Source organism: Fusarium venenatum (assembly GCF_020744135.1).
Source record: "Fusarium venenatum strain MPI-CAGE-CH-0201 chromosome Unknown EDB82scaffold_6, whole genome shotgun sequence".
Classification (NCBI taxonomy): domain Eukaryota; kingdom Fungi; phylum Ascomycota; class Sordariomycetes; order Hypocreales; family Nectriaceae; genus Fusarium; species Fusarium venenatum.
This window is the reverse complement of record NW_027072134.1, coordinates 1-16,791: the sequence shown is the minus strand read 5'-3', so window position 1 is coordinate 16,791 and position 16,791 is coordinate 1. Positions and strand designations below refer to the sequence as shown.

Here is a 16,791-nt window from a genome sequence, read left to right as displayed (position 1 = left end):
AGAAAACCAAATAAAAACAATTACAATCATTTCTAGGTAGACCGAACCGAAGATACCATCAAAAGGGGGCAATGAGGAGGTGCATACCCGTACGTAGCAAGTTCCCGGCAAACTCCCAAGTCGCTATTTGATGGTTTTGATTTCAAAGTATGATGGCTTTTTCGGCGTGGTAAAAAAGCGAAATGTCGTCTGTCACAACGTTTCTCATTAGTCAAAGCGGAAGACACCTGGGATATTGCATACAGTGTTTGTGTTATGTGTTTCTTATGTGAAGAGGATTGTGACTGTGATTGATCTCGTGAGCGTATCATATACTCGACCCGGCTGGTCTTATACAACAGCATGTGCTTTCTTGACATCTCACATCTCCCCAGACAACTGGACCGCTGTCAAATACATTTATCTTGGCTGGATCAGTTCTGACCCATCGCCATTCACGCTGCAATGCACAATAAACATTTGTTCAGGGCAACCGTCATGTCCTTCATAGTTGAGGAGACATCCAATTCTTGCGACGAGTACCTCTTGACCGGGAGTAGACTAGCAGTTCCAAGCCTTAAAGACACAGATCGAGACACGATCGTACAGAATAGGACGCGCAGCCAGTCAATGCTCGTATACCGTGATAGCAGGAATTTCGGCTAATTTACGGTCTCGAAATGAGCACCAGATATCCAATCCGATGAAGCTCTCGTGAGACACGCCAATAGAACATGTGGATAGCACCCACTATGATTATCTAATACAACAGCGGACTTCTATAGGCTCATCAGCACAGACTCCATTTCTCGTTGACCTCGCAACGACAACACAGGCACAACAACGGCTCCAGCAAAGACACACTGCTACCTTCAGCACCGCGCCAGAGATAGCGCGCGCAGCCCCTTGCGCGGTATTATTGTGACTTATTCTCATCAAATCAGCCATTGCTGCATTTTTTATTTGTTTCGCGAGTCTGTGGCTGCGGTTTTCTCCCTCGAGTTTCATTGTTGTTGAAGCGGCGCATCCGAACCCCAGCCAATGTTTGTTGTTTGGTAGCCCACAAATTCCTCTCGACTCAACCCAAATCAACAACGTCCCCGTCTCTCATCTAAGTACCTAATAGTACCTACCTACCTATGGAGCAGGGTAAGTCAACTTTCTCCCTGTTTTTCCTTCGTCCCTCCGACCTCCGAAGTTACAAACTTAATCTTCGACATCCCAATCACGACGCGATAACACTCGGTCTTGACAAAACATAAAGCTTTCTTGCTTTCCAAACCCTGACTAAAACCTTACTGCCCCATTCATCTCTGCCTCGTGCTTCGCGATTGTTAACAGAATTTGCGTTCCTCAGTGGACAATATTTCAGCTGCTGGGCAAACCCAAGCTCTATCAGCCCGTTCCTCCGCCCGGTCAGCCAGACGTCCTCTGTCCCAAGCCTCAACAGCATCGCTTAACAGCCTCGAACCGTCAGGCTTTGCCGACACGTCGGACATGTACTCTGGACAATGGTTGCCCGGCGATCATGCCCATATACACGCGCATCCCCATGGCCATGTTAAGGACATGAGTGGTACTCAGATGTCAACAGACGATATGCTGCTACAGGCTGCGACACACATGCAAGGTGGCCAAGATTTCCCAATGGATGCTTCCATGAGTGCTCCGATGGGTCATCACTTGCAGTACCAACAAAGGCATCCTCCGCAAAGACACCCCCTTCCAGCCGAACAGTACAGCAACAACGCCAGCTTCACTGAAGGTGAAAGCCAACTGATGGAACGCGATGAAAACGACGACGGCGATTCCCGAATGGTCATGGGCGGAGCCCCTAAAAACACGTCAGGTCGATCGAGCGCCAACAACGAGCTTGAAATGAGGCAACTGTACAAGACCAACATGCACCGTGGCCTTGACGATGTGGCAAAGGAATTGCACGGCAACGATAGAGGTCCCAACTCGGAGCGAACGCGACAAGTTTTTGCCATGCTTTGGTATATCCTCTCTATACATCGCAATACGGTTGGACACGTGCTGACTGACCATGCTAGGATTAACTCGGTCTGTAGTGCCGGTAAAGGATCTGTCCCAAGAGGACGTGTGTACGCCAACTACGCCTCGAAGTGTGCCAACGAAAGGATAACTGTACTTAATCCTGCCAGCTTTGGCAAGCTCGTTCGCGTTTTGTTCCCTGGTCTCAAGACAAGACGGCTAGGTGTCCGCGGAGAATCCAAATACCACTATGTCAACTTCACATTACATGAGGAATCACCAGAGACACATGAAGCCTCAGCTCGGATAGCTCACCCTCAGACTGAAGCTAGAAGCCTCACCCCAAACTTCAAGTATGTTGCTACCCCGTCTGATACCGTGTACGTCTGCTGAACAAAAACTAGCCAACTCCCCGCACCACCGAATATTAGTCTGAGCCAGGGGACATTACCTTCACCTCACATCGGTACCGACGCGAAGCTCGATACAAACTCACGCCAATTCGTTTCTCGATCCCATAGCTTATACAATGAGCATGAAGTTAGAAACTTGGAAAGTCTCAACTCTACGACAAAGACTCAAATCGAACACGCCTTCCCTCCCGTTAACGAAGAAGCTTTCGCACTCGCTGACCCTCTTCCTCTCCCATCGATCGATCGGTTCCTCCCTCAAGGAACTGATCCCGATGCTGCCAAATCTTTGTCGGCACTGTACCGGGCTCATTGCACATCACTCGTAGAATGCATAAGGTACTGCAAGGAGAAAAACTTCTTCCACCTGTACACCTCCTTTCAAGGAACACTGACGACACCTGTTCAAAAATTGTTTGCGAACCCAGCCTTGGCGCCTTGGGTTGAGGAATGTGATTTTGTCCTCTATCAACGCATGATGAGGATAGTATCGAGTCTCACACTCCAGGTTGTGCCGAAGCCTGTCTTAGATACCTTCAGGACCATTTCAGACAGACTTGTCCCCCACATCCGGGAGTCGTTCCAAGGTCAGCCTCAGCACGTAATGCGAGCCAAGGAAGCCCCCGCGACACTTTTTGCTGGACTCCTTGACCGTGCACTCAGGGTAAACTTAACGGCTCACGCGGCCGCAAATATGCTTTCTTCCCAAGAAAATCGCAACCAGATGTTCTCGGATTGGGTTGTCATGATACGAGTGCGAAAGATTGCCGAGTGCGTACCCACTCGAGGCATGGACGACGTGGTGCAACTTCTCCTTCGTGATATTCGATCGCTTTTGGAAAATCCCGTGGTACCTTGGGAAATAGAAACTGTCACGGTCTACGGAGAAATTAGCCCCACCAACAGTCGCTCATCGGATGACGATAATATAAGCGCGCCAGGTCAAAATGTTCTTGAGAGCTGGGTTGCGTTTCTCAGAGGCTTGCCTCAGAGGTTCCCTTACGCTTCGGCTACGGACATTGTGTGGTGTGTCGAGCGCATTGGTACAGCAGTGATGCGAGACATCACGCTTGGCGGAGGAAAGAGCTTCGGTTCGTGGTGGGTGACAAAGACATGGCTAGACGAGATGTCATACTTTTTGGTGGAGACGGGAGGATTCATGAAGCAGAGGAGCAGCCGCACCACGGGTACTAACACAACCAGCCCTCCTCCACAGTCGGCGAAAGATACAAGCCGACAAACTTCCCGATACAGCAGCGGTAGCGACGAACTCAACCTAAACAATGCGTCTCAGAACCAAGGAGAACGGGCACCATTCCCCCCCGCCTCCAACAAAGTGAGCCAAAACTCGATGAGCATGAGTGGTGGCGACATGCACGACGATAGTGGTATTGGGATCAGAACGCCTGAGGAAGAATTCAACCTGGACAAGTTCGACTACACAGGTGCAGAAAACCAGGAGCATGACATGTTGACAGGATCGGAGTTTGCCACAGGTGGACTATGAGTGTTGGGATATAGGGCCAGCAGGATCGCGTTTGTTGTCGAGCTTGTACGGAGATTGGCGTTCCGGAGCTGGGATGATTTATACCCTTTGGTGATTTAATGGTGCCCAGCTGTTCTGTTCCGCCAAGGCCTTATTCTCGAATCAGAGACGATGGAATGACGGGACGAAGACATGATGATGGGTCTAGGGGAAGATGTGCGACTGGTCGAGTTCCATTATATTGGAAAGACAGGCCTGGGAGAAGATGTGTTTGGATTGATTGTCAGATTTTTAATGCTTGGGATTTGGAGTCGCAGCATAACAACTACTGGGTATTGGCGTTCAGGTGAACCGACGAATTCTAGGATTGGTTGGACAAGAAAGGACAGGGCTGACTGTTCGATTATGGTGTATGCTACTATTGTTATGAAGAATCTTGAGTAATTGATCAATTCAACAATGGTTGTTTCGACACGGGATGCTTCATTCATGCAATCTCATTTTATAGTTGTCGAGCCGAAGTTTTGACTTTGATTGGTTGGTCAGTGTTACTGGTGCTCTAACACGATCAGGAGAACAAGATGAGGGATGGAAGCTTCTTGATTATAGCCCTTTAACTTGCTATACATCCGTACTTTGCACTTGTAAGCTCTTGGAATATCAATTGAGTAGGTCAGTGATGGAAAGTTTCCTGGTCTTAGTATACTATAAGTTACCTGTAGAGACTGCAGGGACAGCTCGAGTTATAATGTGGGGGTGTCCATACTACTAGCGCGGTGGGGTCAACTAACGGATGGAGTCGACAAACCCACCAAGGAAAAAGAGGCCAATGCCGAAGACGGAACATGGAACCAAGGCCGAGTCATACAGAGGAAGAAAAATATACGGCAGTAGCTTGCTTACCCTTGTGAGTGAGCTGTTATTCGGGGCTTATGCCGGACATTTGTTTCTGATGACTGTGTACTGCACAGTGGCATGAAGGACCAAGATGCCAACATGATGTTGTATATAAGGATAGTCTCTCGTCATCAATGAGTTTTTTTTATGAGCCTGTAATTATCGATATACTGTAAAGAGTGTCGAAGAGAAAGCCACCAGGAGTTGATATTGTTGGGTGCATCCAAATATTTCGAAACCTTGGCTCCGTTCCCGGACGGCTATATTCATATCCAGCTTTCGACATTGGATGCTATAACCTCGAAAAATTCGCCCAAACTGGTTCAGTGTATCTTTCTCTTCTATTTCAACAAGTCTTCTGTAATTTGTTAAAGGATCTTATCCCAGACACACAAACAAACAAAAAAAAGTTGAGAATACTACACCAGCTAGCTTTGTATTTTATCAGCTTATACAACCCAATCGACTGCTCAGTCTCCCCAGTGGGTTCGTTCTCGTTTGAGAAGTACGGAGGCGACTCGGCGCTTGTCCGTGGGTATTTCAACTCACTGACTGTGCTGTAGGTACAGACAGCACTGGCACCTTAATTCATTAGTGCCTCACTCAATTGAGAAACTTTTTTTCCCCTCGCTCGCTCTGTTACCCAGCCGGAAAAAAACGAACTCCACCACAAACCAACCGTCCAGTTCACCATCAGCAGCAGCAACCAACATAACAGCCATTGAACCGGATCCACGTTGAGAGACTTATTTCCCCAAGTTCCTTTGTTTTATCCTTATATAATACTACACAGCAGTCATGGGAAGCCTCTCGTACAATAATTCGCCGGACCTTGGTTGGGTCGTCCAGAAATTCGGTGGTACCAGTGTGGGCAAGTTCCCGGACAAGGTTTGTTATTCCCTCCCCCGTTGATACAGACTTATGTTTATTCACCATGCTAACAAATATGGTCTAGATTGCAAAAGACATCGTCAGGTATGCAACAACCTCGTGAATCATGAGAATTGGAGAAGAGGAAGGGATGGTTGCGGGGAGATGATTCAGAATTGTCATGTCTGACTTTGCCAATAGAGCCACCTTGTCTCAGAACAGAGTCATCGTAGTATGCTCTGCGAGAAGCACGGGTAAGAAAGCAGAGGGTACCACCAGCCGGTAAGTCTTGATATTATTCTCCTTCACACAACAACAGTGGGAATTGGTTAAAGACTGATCATAAATTAGCCTGCTGGCCGTCTATGGCAAGCTGAGAGGTGTCGGTGCTGCTATATGCTCTGATGAGGAGCAGCAGAACGAATTGGTTGAGCAAGCACGCGGATTGATGCTCGACATTTGCAACGACCATGTCTTTGCCGCTGAATCATTCATCAAGGATCAATCTCTTCGTGAGACGCTCATTCAGACCGTCAAGGATGAGTGTCAGGAGCTGGTTGAGTATATCGTGGCCGCCAAGCGATTCAACCTCGAGATCAATTCAAGAGCAAAGGACCGTGTTATCAGCTTCGGCGAGAAGTTGAGTTGTCGATTCATGGCGGCTCTTTTGCAGGATATGGTAAGTACTCACTTCTGAGTTGGTGCTGCGCGAATTTCCAACCCCCCTGGAACATATGCATCTTCACAATTTAACGATTGTGACGAGAGCTTCTACTTCTTGTCTTTGTTTTATGGCGACATAGGCATGTTTGTTCAGGTGGAGAAAGAGTTTCCGAAGAATTTATGTACTTGTGCATTGTTCAAATACTAACACTTAACTCAGGGAGTCGAGTCTGAATACGTCGATCTCTGCGATGCATTCCACTATGATGCCACAGACCGTCTCGACGACAAGTTCTACCGTACAGCTTCCGAGGCTTTTACCCGCAAGATTTCTGCTTGTGAGAACCGCGTCCCGGTAGTCACTGGATTCTTTGGAAATGTGCCTGGCAGTCTCATTGACGGTGACATTGGTCGTGGCTATACCGATCTTTGCGCAGCTCTTCTCTCTGTGGGTGTCAAGGCCGAGGAGCTGCAAGTCTGGAAGGAAGTCGACGGTATCTTCTCAGCCGATCCCTCAAAGGTTCCCACAGCGCGCCTCCTTTCATCCATCACTCCCTCGGAAGCAGCTGAGTTGACTTTCTACGGCTCAGAGGTCATCCATCATCTCACTATGGATCAAGTTATCCGTGCCGAGCCTCCTATCCCTATTCGTATCAAGAATGTTAAGAACCCACGGGGCAACGGCACCATTGTTGTTCCTGATCGCATGCGCTCTGCTAGCCATCAGCTTACACGCGATTCTCCTACTCCCAAGGCTGAGGCAGAACACCGAAAGCCCAAGCGTCCTACCGCCGTTACCATCAAGGACCATATCAGTGTCATCAACGTGCACTCGAATAAACGATCGATCTCTCATGGCTTCTTCGCCCGTGTTTTCTCCATTCTCAACCATTACTCCATCTCGGTCGATCTCATCTCTACCTCTGAGGTGCACGTTTCCATGGCTATTCACGCGAGTAGCCAGCAGGTCGAGGCTTTTGGCAATGCGGCCGCGGAGCTTGCTGATTGCGGTGATGTAAGTATACTCACCGACATGGCAATTCTAAGTTTAGTTGGTGCCGAGATGAAGAACATGGTTGGTATTGCAGGACGCATGTTCTCTACTCTTGGTGAGCACAACGTTAACCTCGAGATGATCTCACAGGGTATGTATCTACTCAACAATGTGTATTTCAGAACGACCTGCTAATTTGGCTCAACAGGTGCTAGCGAGATCAACATCTCTTGTGTAATTAGTGCACGGGATGCTACTCGCGCTATGAACGTGTTGCATACCCATCTTTTCACTTTTCTCGAGTAAATGTTAAATAAGGCGTGTAGAAAAGTTGGCATCTGCATGGGAGTTGTTACTATACCGTACCTTTTGGAGCGGTTATTGGCTGTCACATTCTGTAGGCGTTGCTGGAGTTTTGCTAGTAGGAAAGGCATAGAATAAGTAGTTGTACAGGTAGGGACAGCATCAACGGATGATAAATGGTATTCCAACATTGAATAACCCCGGAGATATTGCAATATGATGTATTGGGCAATAATAAACAAAGACAACATGTAAGAAATAATCTACTGCACTGTTGTTTGCGTAAAGAGGATGGGAAAAGAGATGATACAGGGTAGGCCCATGGGTCTTGTTAGTGGAGGTTTCAGAGGTTCCGTTCTAGTTGCCCATTCTGTTTGAATGTCGACAGTACCTACTCTAGTGCCGCTGTTGATGCGGGGCATTTCCAGATTGCGATACCCCTGTCAGAGCCAGAAACATGGACCGAGCTGCAGCTTCTCTTGGTACATATAACATCACCCAACTTAAACCTGGCAAATTATCTCTCAAATAACTCATTACTTCAGGTTCTTGCAGTCCGGTTCATCAATCCAAGCAAACAAACGCCGGGGACGACTTCTTACAAGCGACTCTCAAGCTCGATTGGCCGTCCAATGTCGGTGTCGGTGTCGCTTTATACGCTGAGCCCGGCTGCCACATGCTAGACTACATCTGGATGAATGGATTGAACGCCGGCTCATGACATTGAACAAAACGCGACCAACAAGAAACGACTACGAGGAGAAAAGCGCCAGGGAGACGTGATTGACGGCGTCACGCATCAGACCAAACGAAGTTGCAGCACATACACCTCTCTCAACCATGTACAGGTCCAAAACGGGTGCTGCCAACCGGGGCAGCATCCTCAGCACTCTCAAAGCGACTGAGATGCTTGATACAAAAGCTAGTCTTCCTGCGGGTACGGAAAGCACCGTTACGATGAAAGCAAGTTCCTGCGACTGACATGATGGACAGAGATCCTGGTGGCTATTCTCGACTACCTCCCTGTCGCCGATCAAATGCGCTTTGCCCGAGTATCACACCGCATGCGAGATATGGTATACGACGACACACGATGGGTTTCTAGATTAAAGAGCATGGACTGTTGGGATGAAGTCGAGGCCCGACGTCGATTCGAAGAGGCGGTGCGACGGAGACGAGAATCTGCCAACATTGCGGCTAAGCAGGCAAAGGGAATCGCAGTTCCTGCGCAACCCACTGGAACAACACTATTTGATGCGTCGTTAGAAGAGGCCAAGAATCGTGCCGTGGCTGATATTCGTGATGGGTTCGAGACAATGGCGGTGGGGGCTTCATCCGACCCCACTGAAGACCCAGCGGCATATTTGGATGTCTTCAAGCAAGTGCGAAGTATTCGAGGCGGCGCAAGGCATGAGTATGGCAAGATTTATGGTGCATTGGCACCTTTTTACTTTGACCTTGCGCGGGCCAAGTCTCATGCCGACCCTATCATCTTCCAGGCCTTTCGCGACCCAGAGAAACAAGCGCAAATGCTTGCCAATCTCAAGAGGTTTTCTCATAGCGATTGGTCTCCTGGATGCCATGAGCGAGAGGAGAAACTTTCAAACATGATGGGTATCTTCGAAAGTGCGGTTCTTCGAGAGTTCGAGCAAGGTTACGAATTCTGGGACGTGGATGGTCGAATGCGTCGCTATGCACATGTCCTGCATACTCTTGACGGCGCAACAGGGGGTGTAGATCTCTTTATCCATAAGCATCCCATTTTCAACGATAACGAAGTATTGGTGGTCAACTCTATGGACTGTCTTAATCAGGCAACGGAAGAGGAAAGCATCGTACTCGAACCCTCACGGCTGTTCTTTGAGATGATACTTGCCAAGGTCAACGAGCAGGCTTCAGTCATGGAACGCATCTTTCCCGAACCTGCAAACGTTTTTTGGAGCTTTGTAGAAAAGGTGAGGGAGGATATTATTATGGAATACGCGACACCGTTATTCGATGAAGCCCATGAGCGGAGCATGGCAGCCTATCTCAAGGCTATGTCTGGCGTCTTCGAGCAGACATTGCTCTTCTTCCAATCCCTCACACCTCCTGAGGGATCAAAACGAGACGTCAAGGAGATGGCCAAGGAGTTCTCATTGCGCGTCTTCGAACCTCACCTCGACCTATATCTTCAAGCTGAGTTGGACTTTTTCACAAACCATGCTGAGACGGAAGTCGCAAGTTGGGAGAAGAAACTCTCTGAACAGGATTCGACTATTGAGTCCTTTTACATGTCAAACATCAACCGCTCGGCTGATAAGAAGGATTTTTTAAGTTCTTTCAAGAAAGTTGTCATGATGCCCGTTACTGTCCTCCCCAGCTTCCCTAAGGGTTCCCCTTTCGCAACAAACAAACCTTCCACAGCAAAACCAGTACTGTCGGCTTCTAAAGAGTTAAATGGTGCTGGGGCGCTAAGCCCTCAACCCTCACGCCCCGAGACCCCTAGCTTAGGACTCGAAGGTCGAGGAAGCCCCTTGCCTGCTCAGGCGCCTACAGATGAGCTCGCAGCCAAGGCAGCCATCATGGCGTCGAAGCTTGAGGGCATCAAGTCACTGTTCAGCATCGAAGTGGCACTCAATCTGGTGCACGCTGCCAAAACCAGTCTTGGGCGTGCTTCAGTGTTTATTAGTCTTGGTGGACAAGCTGGAGGAGAAGCTCGAGAGCAATGCGCGACCATTTTCGTAGTGTTGCTCCGTATTCTAGGACAGAAACACGTCAAGACAGGCTTCGACATGGCTGTTGACCACCTATCGCATTATAATCCAAGAGAGGTTAGCGACCATAACAAGGCGGGTGTGGCACCTCTCGTTACTTTTATCGAACTCGTCAATGTAGGAGACCTGATCTCACAGATGATTGACGTTTTCTACGAGCAGCAGCTCGCAACCCCCAAGATTGCTGACCGCAACGACTTCTTGGATCCAGCAGGCCTGGCCAAGAAGAAGTTCGAGCAAATGCTCGACGAGAGTGTCGCTGCTGGCTTGAATAAGGGCATTGATGTCCTGATGGACGAGGTTGAATACCTCCAGGGCACAACCCAGCCGCCCACAGACTATAACCCAATTGACCCCTCCGCCCCATCATCGTCCTCTGCATTTGGATCTGGCTTTGGCGTTGGTTCTAGCACTGTCGAGAAACCAGCTGCGCCTGCTGCAGAGCCTGATATCGGTCCTACAGCCACAGCCAAACGTATCGTTGAGCTTGTATCATCTCACACGAAAATGCTGGTCGGTACGACGGATAAGTCCATGCTTGATGTGTTTAACGGCGAGGTCGGCTTGCGCCTATTTACAGCCATCTGCAAACATCTGAAGCGTCAACGTATCAGTACCGAGGGCGCAATTACCCTCATTGCCGATATGAATGTCTATTATGAGTACATCAGAACTCTGCGCAACGCCGATCTGCTCGCCTACTTTGCCGCCTTGCGCGAGTTGAGCCAAATTTTCCTCATCGATCCTCGGCACGCACGCGAGATGGCCACTGTCATTGCGGATGGTGACCGTTTCGGCGGAGTGTTTCGTGCCGAGGAGGTCTACGAGTATGCGCAGAGAAGAGCGGATTGGTACCAGGTTAGAAAGAGCGTTGAGAGAGCCATGTATGGGCTTGAGTGTGTACTCATGTAAGAGTTGAAGTATATACTGTTTGCCTGGATATATTTACGAGGAAAAAAATGTCGAAATTATGAAGATATGTCAGGGATGAAGCGCTTGGTTGGGATAGGATATCCATAGTCTTAAATTTATGAGTATGAACTGATCTGACCTGAAGTGTCTAATAAAATTTCTCATTTTGCATCATGGTAACTGTACTATTTTACTAGATGTGACATATTGCTCTCCATCTACTTGTGCAAAACCAAACGCCAAAGAATGCCCCAAAAGTTCATGCCATATGCTCTTGCGCCCATTATATCCATGTCAAATCTACCTGTATCTAGTTCATACCGCCAAAGTCAAGCTTGCGAGCAACCTTAGACCCTCTATCATCATCAATCACGCCTGGACGTCGCTTGAGATCAGCACCCATCTTGTCATCAGCTCCTGTCCCGCCCTTTCGAGGAAGGTCTTGCTTGCGCATGGGCTTTGGCTCGGAGTGCCACCAGGGGTGCTCGAGCATACCGCGGGCGGTGATACGCTTCTTGGGGTCAAGGATGAGTGTCTTCATGAGCAAGTCCACACCGTCAGAGCCGACCGTGCCGAAGCGCATCTCGTACCAGTCCTTACCACGCACAGGGTGTTGGCCGGGGACAGCATAACCAGAAAGCTTAGTGACACCAGGCCAATTATCGTCTGTTGGGGTGCCAACGAGCTCGCAGACGAGACGGACTTGGTCGAGGTCTGTATTGCCAGGAAGATAAGGCGCGCGCATAATAAGCTCGGCAAAGACAGTGCCAACGGACCAGACATCAACAGCGCCGCTGTAGTGCTTTGCGTCAAAGAGAAGCTCCGGAGGTCGGTACCACCGTGTGATAACGCGCGAAGACATGAGCTGGTGGGGATCGGCGAAGCTGCGCGCAAGACCAAAATCAGCAAGCTTGACCTCGCCGTCATCCGCGATCAACAAGTTGTTTGGCTTGATATCGCGATGGAGTACAAAGTTTTCGTGGCAGAACCAGACAGCTCTAGTGAGCATGCCCATCCAAGTCTTGATATCGGCAGCACCGTAGCGGACGGATTCGGTATCGCGGATGAGCATTTCCAGGTCGCCTCGAGGCAGGTATTCGAGAACGAGGTTGAGGTTCTGGTCCTTGGAAGAAAAGACGGACAGGAGGGAGATGATGTTTGGATGGGAGAGCTCCTGAAGGTGTTTTAATTCACGGACGGCGTCGGGAGCCATGCCTTCGTCGTATTCTTTCTGGACCTTGATCTTCTTAATGGCGACGAGGGTGGTGGGTTTTGAGCGGAGGTGGCCAAGAAAGACAACAGCGTAGGTACCTTCACCTAGCTTCTTGCCTGAATACTGTTAGAGTCAAGTTTCACAAAGCTGCCAAATATCCCATACCCTTTACATATTTGCGCTTCTCTTCGTCGTTCATCTGCTCAGCAAGATCGAGTGTGGTGGGAATGCTTGTTGGTGCAGGCGCAGAAGTAACAGGAGGCATGGGCGTTCCATTGGAAGAAGAGGTCTGCGAAGTAACGTTTTTAAGAGGCGAAGAGATGGCGCGGCCAAGGGTTTGCGTCTGAGCGGCTTCGGCCGTATGTGTTAAGACTGGTGAAACCGCCATGTTGGATGAGGAACAAAGAACCAATCGAGAAGTTGGTGTGATGAGCTGGAATAGCCAGCTGCAGTACTGTAGGGAGACCCTTTCGAGGGTACTGATCGTGGGGCAGTTCCAAGCGGTTGATTGGGTGGCTACGCGTTGATGCGCACTAAATGTGAAGGTAATTCAATGTTTAATGTTGGTGTTGTTGAGTTGAGTTGATGTTTAACTTCGATAGTAGATAGGTAGGTACTAAGTCTGGAGCTGAATCTAGGCTTATCGTTATCGGGAATTCGAGATCGGAACATCGGAGTTCGAATTGCCGACTCAGGTACGTACCTCAACTCGACTTACACGTTCAACCTCAAATCTACATCTTGTTCCTTGTCGCCTCACCAACGTTGAAATCGCGAAAACGTGGGATTCGAGTCGCGTTCAGCTTCAAAATCTCATTCTGGCCCAGAGACCACTATGCCTAGCAGCAGGTGGTGATATGCCACAGCCTCTTCGGCCTCTCTTCAAAGTTTATACTCATGTCATTGATAGTGCAAAGTTGCTCTCCACGAATTACGAGAAGGGGATCCTGAGCATATGATCTGGCTTTTGTGCCTCGATACTTCTATGATGCTTCTCGGGCGCCTTTCTTATCATTGCCACCTCAAAAAAAGCCTCGACATGGAGGCACCGCGAGGGGATCACTCAAATGAAAGCCTCAGAATGTCCGTTGTTATAGAAACTCGAACCATGAAGTAATTCATACTTTGATGGAGATGGACTTGTGCTCAAAAGGACAAGTTGTAATCGATGGCACCACCGGGACTTTGTTCAAAGTACCAGGCCATCGCCTTCGCAAAGGCTGATCAAGGACCAAGTTCCGACCATTGAGGCTTCATGGGCATATGTCGATGATTCTTTGATGACAGCCCAGACACACGGTCGATTGGAAGAGGAGACGATTACAGAGAAGATGAGTTTATTTAAGATTGCATTTGGGACTTCATCTTGGTTTCATTCAAATCATCAGCATCATTCTTCATTTGATAGACCCTAATTACACATTCTTTGCATTAATTTGTTGTTCCCAAAGTCTTTTTTCGATGAGACTTTCACTCCCTTTCGTCGCACTTTGCGCAATTCCTGCTGCTGTTGGCATTGCCATCCCTGACAGCTCAAAGGAGATTGGCAAAAGCGACTACGACAAACACCATGAGTACAAGCACCACGGAGAGCATTACCATGGAGTGCACAAGTACCATCATGGGGATCACAAGCATAAACACAAGCATCTTCATCCCCATGAACACATCCACCACGTCCACCATAAGCATCCTATCAAGCCTTGCCATATCCTTACCAAGGAAAGGGTTTGCAAGGACTTCCATGAACTCACCGACGAGGTTGAGAAGGTGACCCACGTTGCCCAGACCAAGGATTGCGGCAATGATGAATCTTGCTGGAGTGTACGTTCAGATAATAACTTGTATCAGGTGTTTGGCAATCCTAACATGTGAAATATAGGGAGTCGTCTATCACATCTACAAGCTCGAGCACCGTCTTGATATCTATGACAAGGAGATCGATTACACTACACTCAAGAAGTGTTTCGGCTGCGGCCAGGAGTCTTATATCATTGACTGCTACCTTGGCGTACGGGTTTATTATCGACTGTTGAGAAGATTGTGCTAATAGCTTGATAGTATGCTGACGCCCTGATCCGCCTTCTCAAGGTACTCAAACACAAGACCAAGCATCTTGAGGGTGAGGTTGATCGTCCCGTCCTTACTTCTATCAACAGTCTTCGATCTGCCAACTACGTAAGTGACCTCTGCTTATCCTTCTTTTCATTTGCGCTTACATACTTGTTAGGCTCTGACTTATGAGGTTGGTCGCCGCATCAGCTGCAAGAAGACGCTCAAGATCATCATGGAGAAGCAGGGTGCCAACGACGGCAGCACCAAGGGTAGCGTCCAGCAAGCCTTTAGCAATTTCATCTATACTCCTCTGATCACCGGCGAGGACTTTGAGAACAAGGGTTCCTACGGCGACCCTCGAGAGGAGAAGTCGGGGAAGAAGTATAACAAGGAGGTCAAGGTCTTAAAGCACCACCACGAGCATCACCACGGTCACCATCACGGTCACAAGCACGGTCATGGTCATCTTCATGCCCACGAACATGGACACAAGCACGGCCACGTGTACCACAAGTACAAGCATGACGAGTACAAGGAGTACGAGTACAAGCACGATGATGGCTACAAGCACGGCGAGTACAAGCATGATGAGCCTCACTATAACCATCTTTCTGTTCGTAACCAAGATTGGCAATCCGTGGACAAGAACAATTACTCACTGGAACCCAAGTAACGATCACTACGTCAACAACCCTTATGATGCCTATCATAACCTACAGAGGGAGAAGAGTATAGAGAGAGAAGATAAGGAGGAGGAGGAGGAGGAGGAGGAGGAGGAGGAGGAGAAGAAGAAGAAGAGAAGAAGAAGAGGAGAAGAAGAAGGAAGCAGAGTAGAAAGAGGCGTAGAGAGAAGAGAAAGAGTAAGGAGGAAAAGGGAATAGAGAGAGAGAAGAAGAGAAGAAGAAGAGAAGAGAAGAGAGAGAAGAGAAGAAGAGAAGAGAGAGAGAAGAAGCGAAGAGAAGGGAGCGAGAAGAGGAGGAGGAGGAAGAGAGGAAAGAAGGAGGAGAAGGAAGAAGAAGATAGAAGAAGAGAGAGAAGAAGAGAAGAGAGGAGAGAGAGAGAAGATAAGGAGAGGAGGAGGAGGAGGAGAGGAGGAGAGAAGAGAGAAGAAGAAGAAGGAAGAAAGAAGAAGAAGAACAAGAAAAGAAGAAGGAAAGAGAAGAGAGCAGAGAACAAAATGAAGAAAAGAGAAGAGAGAAAGGAAGAGAGAGAGAGAAAAAGGTGGAGAGAGTAGGAGAGAGGAAGAATAAAAGAAAAGAAGGAGGAGAAGAGAAGAAGAAGAAGAAGAAGAGAAGAAAGAAGGAGAAGAAGGAGAAGAGGAGAAGAGAGAGAGGAGAAGGAGAAAGGGAGAGAGAGAAAGAGAGGAGAGGAAGAGAGAGAGGGAAGAAAGGAGAAGAAGAGAGAGAGAGGTAGGGAAAGAGAAGAGAATGAAAGGGGACGAGGAGACAGAGGACCGAACGGGACAGAAGGAGGAAGAAAAGAGAGGAGAAGAAGAAGAAAAGAATAAGAAGGAAAGAGAAGCAAAGAAGGGGAGGAAGGAAGAAGACAGAAGAAGGCAAAAGATCGGGAGTGGCTTCGTCGAGAGCTATTGAAAGAGTACGCTTGGGACAGGGGATACGCGCCAGAACCACCAAAGTGGCATTCACTACACCGCAGCCCTTACAACTACTACAACGGCAATCGTCGCTGGGAATATGGTTTTAAGGAGGAGTCTTGAAATTGATTCATAATGCTGTTGTAACTAGGTACTCACTTGTGCAGTTTGACTCTTACAGTAACTTGGTACTGGAGAGTTCAAGTCAAGGTTTTACTGTTTAAATGTTACAAGTTTATCATGATTGATATTGACTCAAGAGGCCCTTTTAACGTGCTGTTCATGATTCGTGCAGGGATTAGTTATATTGATTAGAAATAAGAGCTGAAAGGGTGTAGGAAGACTCCACTTGTCGACGTCGTTGGCTGAGGCTTATTTTGGGCTGTGACGATGTCTCATGATGTAACTGTCAAGTGATGTCATTTTTCTCTCTATCTTTTCTTCTTTCTGTTCCTCTGCCATTCTCGCTCTCTCTAACTGTCACTACTGACAGAGAGGACTTAGACTCAAGCATCTAGTCTTAATGGGGAATTTATAATCATCTCTTGTTCTTTTCTTCTGCGCCACAAGATCTGTAATAAGTAGTTAGTAATTCACTTCACTGCCGCGTCACCCCTGTCTCGCCGCGCTAATGCCAAGTAACACCATTAACAAGTCATCAAAA

At 48.3% G+C, this 16,791-nt stretch overlaps 5 protein-coding genes across 5 annotated transcripts; 4 read left to right on the top strand and 1 right to left on the bottom strand.

The window, feature by feature from the left end:
* Window positions 1-1,149: 1,149 nt before the first annotated feature.
* Window positions 1,150-3,999, top strand: EDB82DRAFT_358791 (RFX DNA-binding domain-containing protein). Its single transcript, XM_065607559.1, has 3 exons — window positions 1,150-1,976; window positions 2,034-2,327; window positions 2,379-3,999. The coding sequence occupies exons 1-3, from the start codon at window positions 1,477-1,479 to the stop codon at window positions 3,889-3,891; spliced, it is 2,307 nt and encodes a 768-aa protein (XP_065463034.1). The 5' UTR covers window positions 1,150-1,476; the 3' UTR covers window positions 3,892-3,999.
* A 1,124-nt stretch (window positions 4,000-5,123) lies between these two features.
* Window positions 5,124-7,990, top strand: EDB82DRAFT_518774 (Aspartate/glutamate/uridylate kinase). The gene is made up of 6 exons (XM_065609050.1): window positions 5,124-5,655; window positions 5,723-5,742; window positions 5,839-5,919; window positions 5,989-6,316; window positions 6,521-7,445; window positions 7,503-7,990. Exons 1-6 carry the CDS (start codon window positions 5,566-5,568, stop codon window positions 7,598-7,600), a joined length of 1,542 nt encoding a protein of 513 aa, XP_065463033.1. The 5' UTR covers window positions 5,124-5,565; the 3' UTR covers window positions 7,601-7,990.
* Window positions 7,991-8,052: 62 nt separating this feature from the next.
* EDB82DRAFT_518770 (exocyst complex component Sec10-like protein) lies at window positions 8,053-11,399 on the top strand. Its single transcript, XM_065609049.1, has 2 exons — window positions 8,053-8,534; window positions 8,591-11,399. The coding sequence occupies exons 1-2, from the start codon at window positions 8,438-8,440 to the stop codon at window positions 11,263-11,265; spliced, it is 2,772 nt and encodes a 923-aa protein (XP_065463032.1). The 5' UTR covers window positions 8,053-8,437; the 3' UTR covers window positions 11,266-11,399.
* On the bottom strand, window positions 11,400-13,076 carry EDB82DRAFT_518768 (kinase-like domain-containing protein). Its single transcript, XM_065609048.1, has 2 exons — window positions 12,644-13,076; window positions 11,400-12,594 (listed from the first exon to the last, which is right to left on the bottom strand). Exons 1-2 carry the CDS (start codon window positions 12,864-12,866, stop codon window positions 11,576-11,578), a joined length of 1,242 nt encoding a protein of 413 aa, XP_065463031.1. The 5' UTR covers window positions 12,867-13,076; the 3' UTR covers window positions 11,400-11,575.
* An 863-nt stretch (window positions 13,077-13,939) lies between these two features.
* EDB82DRAFT_548984 (uncharacterized protein) lies at window positions 13,940-16,250 on the top strand (the record flags this gene model as incomplete). The annotated part of the gene is made up of 5 exons (XM_065609540.1): window positions 13,940-14,302; window positions 14,361-14,489; window positions 14,540-14,656; window positions 14,709-15,202; window positions 16,055-16,250. 5 exons carry the CDS (start codon window positions 13,940-13,942, stop codon window positions 16,248-16,250), a joined length of 1,299 nt encoding a protein of 432 aa, XP_065463030.1.
* Window positions 16,251-16,791: the final 541 nt, after the last annotated feature.

Bases quoted from the DNA above. Each gene is read 5' to 3' on its own strand.
- EDB82DRAFT_358791 (XM_065607559.1), top strand. From the start codon at position 1,477: ATGTACTCTGGACAATGGTTGCCCGGCGATCATGCCCATATACACGCG. The intron at 1,977-2,033 runs GTATATCCTCTC...TGACCATGCTAG, and splicing joins CAAGTTTTTGCCATGCTTTG to GATTAACTCGGTCTGTAGTG. The intron at 2,328-2,378 runs GTATGTTGCTAC...AACAAAAACTAG, and splicing joins AGCCTCACCCCAAACTTCAA to CCAACTCCCCGCACCACCGA.
- EDB82DRAFT_518774 (XM_065609050.1), top strand. From the start codon at position 5,566: ATGGGAAGCCTCTCGTACAATAATTCGCCGGACCTTGGTTGGGTCGTC. The intron at 5,920-5,988 runs GTAAGTCTTGAT...ATCATAAATTAG, and splicing joins GCAGAGGGTACCACCAGCCG to CCTGCTGGCCGTCTATGGCA. The intron at 7,446-7,502 runs GTATGTATCTAC...TTGGCTCAACAG, and splicing joins CCTCGAGATGATCTCACAGG to GTGCTAGCGAGATCAACATC.
- EDB82DRAFT_518770 (XM_065609049.1), top strand. From the start codon at position 8,438: ATGTACAGGTCCAAAACGGGTGCTGCCAACCGGGGCAGCATCCTCAGC. The intron at 8,535-8,590 runs GTACGGAAAGCA...CATGATGGACAG, and splicing joins AAAAGCTAGTCTTCCTGCGG to AGATCCTGGTGGCTATTCTC.
- EDB82DRAFT_518768 (XM_065609048.1), bottom strand. From the start codon at position 12,866: ATGGCGGTTTCACCAGTCTTAACACATACGGCCGAAGCCGCTCAGACG. The intron at 12,595-12,643 runs GTATGGGATATT...AACAGTATTCAG, and splicing joins GAAGCGCAAATATGTAAAGG to GCAAGAAGCTAGGTGAAGGT.